At 36.7% G+C, this 4,554-nt stretch overlaps 1 protein-coding gene across 1 annotated transcript; it reads left to right on the top strand.

Annotated features, from left to right (window-relative positions):
* Window positions 1-2,376: 2,376 nt before the first annotated feature.
* gnrh2 (gonadotropin-releasing hormone 2) lies at window positions 2,377-4,103 on the top strand. The gene is made up of 4 exons (XM_063911236.1): window positions 2,377-2,491; window positions 3,243-3,387; window positions 3,480-3,563; window positions 3,776-4,103. Exons 2-4 carry the CDS (start codon window positions 3,253-3,255, stop codon window positions 3,812-3,814), a joined length of 258 nt encoding a protein of 85 aa, XP_063767306.1. The 5' UTR covers window positions 2,377-2,491; window positions 3,243-3,252; the 3' UTR covers window positions 3,815-4,103.
* Window positions 4,104-4,554: the final 451 nt, after the last annotated feature.

Raw genomic sequence — 4,554 nt, 5'->3', positions numbered from 1 at the left:
TCATGTGTGTATTCCTTATGTCTTTAAATGTTAGGAACACGTCATCACGACAACCTGAGGTTCATTACACTTCACTCCTCGATTAAGACTAATGGTACAGTGGTGCAAAATAATTGCAGATCGTTCATGTCCATTATAGATCAGGCGGTCCTCCAGAGTGTTGCTATTGAAAGGTATCAATCCGTGTTTAACCCTTCACCCGCCATCAAATATTAATGAGCTTTTTGCTCTGATGAATAATTAATCAAGGACTCATTTAGGGTTACTGGTGAAACGATTGAGTGGACAGTGATACCTGGAAAACATTTAAGAAAAGATAGTTATATTAAGGAATTATCACTGCTAAATACACGTGGTATTCATTGCTGGGCTTTAATCCACCAGCGCTGCAACACTGATGTTCTTCATTTTAAATAGAAATGGAAAGGTATCAGGTAAAATCCTAAACATGATTTTAAAGTGTACTCTATCAGCCAGTTGAATAATGTCTTCTGAGTTCCTTTTATATCGTTTTTCTATAAGTCTAAGACATTTATTTATCATTTATGTGCACAGCTTATTTTTTTAATTCAAAGTCTGTAAATCTCTGCGTTTAAGATCAAATAAAATTGTTAATCCCCGTGGGGAAATTCAGTGTGGTTCACACAGGTGCTGCTTTGATGATTGAGTTGCTTAATCTTATTTAAGTGCAATCTTGAATCGCAGAAGTATCCCTTTTTGCTTTGACGTACAATGGTGCATACATAAACAGAGTTAAAAAGTACAAGTACAACATATGAAGGAGAAATATTATATACACTTTAAAAAGAGATCTGTAGGGAAATAAATAATGCAATAAAAGGGTATTTGTCAAAATGTTCATTGTCAAATATGATCACGAAGATGTTTCGTATAAATAAATGTAAAACACAGTGTCCATGGGAACATAAGAGTCTGTATCAGTGGCCGCTGTTGAGGCCAGCAACTGAGTGATTGAGGATTAGGAACCTGTTGATCTACTAGTTTCTTTTATCTAGTATTTCATTATGTTTTATGGTAATTGACAAAGCTCTTACTGTCAATTTAGACATAAAAAGAGCAGGAAATGCACATTATATTTGCAGATAGCAATAAAGCTATCTATCCCTGTATGTTTCATTTGTTAATGTTAATTCCGAGACATTTGAATGTAACTCCTCTCAAATTAACAGGTGGTCTCATCAGTGACGCATGTTGGAGTTTGCTTTCTTTAAGCAATCCCTGACACCAACCAGCCTCGTGTCACATCACTCAGGCTGGAAGCTGACCTGAGTCAACAGCAGCAGCTCGTCACGCTGTCAGTCACTTCCTGAGTCAGAGATGCTTCTGCATGTAAAACTCTGAAAAGGAAATGCCTCCTCTAATTGGGATGGATCTCATCAGGGATCCACTGTTTGTTCCCCTGTCACCAGAGGCCTCTGACTGAGAGGGTCATTCAGGTTAAAGTGAGGATGTGTGATGGGTCGATGTGGTCAAAACGGGAGAGGAAATTGAAGCAATGTTTGATGTTCTAAACCATTATTTTTATTTGATCTAAACTTTTAAGTGTTTTTATTTTTATTTTATTCTATGATTCTATGTTCCCTTTCACTAGTCTTTTAAACTATTAATAGACTATTCATTTTGCTTGGCTGTTGACCTTAAACATTTAAATGTTGATTCCTAATTCTCAATGGTTTGAATCCAGATGTATAATTAATGTATCTGTTAAGGTTTTATGTTTTATTTTAACACTATACAGTGGTTGTTTCCCTTCCGACTAGACTAAAATGTGCAATATAAATAAAGTTTTACTTGCTTGCTATTAGACAAAGATCATTCTTGGCAGGGCCCAGATTATAGAAACCAAAAACGTTTGAACCCCAGTTTTTCCTAAAACTCATTTTCGTGTACACAATTTCACGAGTTATGTCGCCTTCTTCTTCTTACACTTATATAATATATGCAGTGAATTACCTATTGGGACATTTTCCAGTTTTAAAATGTTTCTTAAGACTGTGCGCTTTGATGTACTTAAAACAGTTTACTTCACTGATACTGTTTGACTTTAATCTGCTAACTGAATTATTTGTTTTCTTATTCAGCCAGGGTGTCAGTATTTAGACGTGGATGATGGTGATGCAAGTGAGCAGACGTACATTCAGGGGTGTCAGAGCATGTTTGCAGGAGATAATTAGAATGGTCCATGTCTCCTGGACCTCTTGTCCCCAGGGGCTGTTCATTTCACCACCGGGGAACAGAGGGGCCAAAGGGGTCAGGGATGGGCGGGGCCATTAGGGGGTGATAATGGCAATGTGCATTTGGAGGGGTACATATATATTCAGGAGTATGAGGGTAAAGAGAGTATCTACGGTCGTACACTTGTTAAACTGTGTCGTACACTTGTTAAGCAGCTGAACAACTGAAGGAAAGCTGAGGGCGCTTCTGTCAGGACGTCAAGGGACACCTGTAGTGATAAAGTGGTGAGACTAAGGTAAGGACACTTAAACTTTGAAATAGTTTGACTGCTTTCTGTTTATACTAAAACATATATTGTTAATGTTGGAATAAATATAACAATGAATGTTGTTGGAGACTGAGCTTCAACTCTCTCTTGGTGTCTCTCAGGCTAAGTTAAAGATTTGATTTTAGGAGACTGATGTTTGACATTTGGCCTGAAATTTCTGTATATTTCTTTTTGTCCATAGCATAATAGTATAGCGTAATTATTACAACAGGATTTTACAGGAAAGTTTCTATTTAAGGGCAATACATTGTTAAAGTCCCTAAAATGATTCTTAAAATGTTCCAAATGTTATACCGTATTTGGTTTATTGATGGCAAGCAAGTACTTGAAATTGAAATACAGTCAAATGAGCTCAAATGTAAACATGAAATGCTAAAGGAAGCTTGCAGTAAAATGCAAGCAAAGAAATATTCAAATTGTAACATTAGTGTGTCGTAGTCAACTGTTTTTGATATTGTTGCAAAATAAATACAGTTTCTGGTGACAGACAGCTTTACTTTCCATACAGCATGATGTAGTTTGATTTATTTGTATTGCAGCAAAAGAAAAATGCCGTTTACATCTCAAACATTCTGAGAAAAGCTATTCTAAATTTGAATGATAAAATCTGATAAAGTGTTTAGACACGTTGCAATTTGATTTGATTTCCAAATCCGATACCAAAGGCTCAAGTATGATATTCTCTTGTGTTCAGAGCTAATGTAGCCTTGTCCTTCAGGTGGAACATCATGAGTGTGTCTCGGCTGTTGTTGCTGCTCGGGGTGCTTCTCTGCGTTGGGGCTCAGCTGTCCAGCGCCCAGCACTGGTCTCATGGCTGGTACCCCGGAGGCAAGAGGGAGCTGGACTCCTTCACCACGTCAGAGGTCGGGATCCGATTTTGTTTTCTCGTTCACCCAGCATTTCCCTTTTGAGAATAAAAAAAACCTTTACTTCTTGAATCTTCTTTCATGTGCAGACCTCAGAGGAGATTAAGCTGTGTGAGGCCGGAGAATGCACCTACTTGAGACCCCAGAGGAGAAGCATACTGAGAAACATTATTGTAAGTAAACATTACCTTATCCAGGTTGTACAAAACATAGCTTTATTTGGATGAATTTGTCTTAACAAGAATGCCTCTTCACATATACACAGATACCGCCCCCCTTAAAGTAATGTTGAAATAGCTACACACTGTACATAACAACATGCTATGGCTGTATTATTGAGTTACGTGTGCTTGACTCTTATGTTATGCTGCACCAATCTCCACAGTTGGATGCCTTAGCCAGAGAGCTCCAGAAGAGGAAGTGACAGATGTCCACTCTACACTGCTTTTCTACCTGTAGTGACCTTCTCCTTCTTCGGCGTCTTTGTCGTGATGTGTAAAAATGTTTTATGTTGATCGTCTGATCTCATATTTAGGTTATTTTCCAGCATTACATGGATAACACCTGTGACGAACAAATGTTGAAATTGTAATGTCCTAAAATAAAGTATTTATTTTGATATGACCTTTTATTAATGTCCCAAACTGTCTCTGGTCTGTGTTGTGAATAGAATGTTGTTGTTGTTGTTATTGAAGAAAAAGCAACAATACTAAAATTTAGATAGTTTGGGTCTAGGTATTGCATGCTTGCTCAGTGTCTTGGTTTGCTGGAGCCAGCATGCACGGAAGGCATATTGACCAAAACCCAACTATATTATTATTTTATATAATTTTGACTGTAAACATTTGTTTGAAATAATAAGAGCTGTATTTCATTCATGTGAATATATTATTATAATTAATAATTAAATACATTTAAAAATTGACCTTTTCTGAGTATTTTCCATTGACTCACCGACAGTCTATGTAAATTCTACACGTATAAACAAGGGAAGTAACCATTAAAAACTCGAAATCAAACCAAATCAGGGGCTGAAAAAAGCAATTTCAAATATAAAATTGCTTTTTTCTGTTCATAATCATACAATTTGGGTCTTGGGAATCGTAATGTGTAGGAAATGTGTTAAAGGTAAGTATAATATTGATCTTAACTTATTATTGTATT

Source organism: Eleginops maclovinus, chromosome 20, assembly GCF_036324505.1.
Source record: "Eleginops maclovinus isolate JMC-PN-2008 ecotype Puerto Natales chromosome 20, JC_Emac_rtc_rv5, whole genome shotgun sequence".
NCBI lineage: Eukaryota > Metazoa > Chordata > Actinopteri > Perciformes > Eleginopidae > Eleginops > Eleginops maclovinus.
Note: the sequence above shows the minus strand (reverse complement) of the source record. Positions and strands in the feature narration are given on the sequence as shown.

Coding starts and splice junctions, on each gene's coding strand:
- gnrh2 (XM_063911236.1), top strand. CDS start 3,253: ATGAGTGTGTCTCGGCTGTTGTTGCTGCTCGGGGTGCTTCTCTGCGTT. Junction 3,388..3,479: donor ACTCCTTCACCACGTCAGAG/GTCGGGATCCGA, acceptor TTTCATGTGCAG/ACCTCAGAGGAGATTAAGCT. Junction 3,564..3,775: donor GCATACTGAGAAACATTATT/GTAAGTAAACAT, acceptor CAATCTCCACAG/TTGGATGCCTTAGCCAGAGA.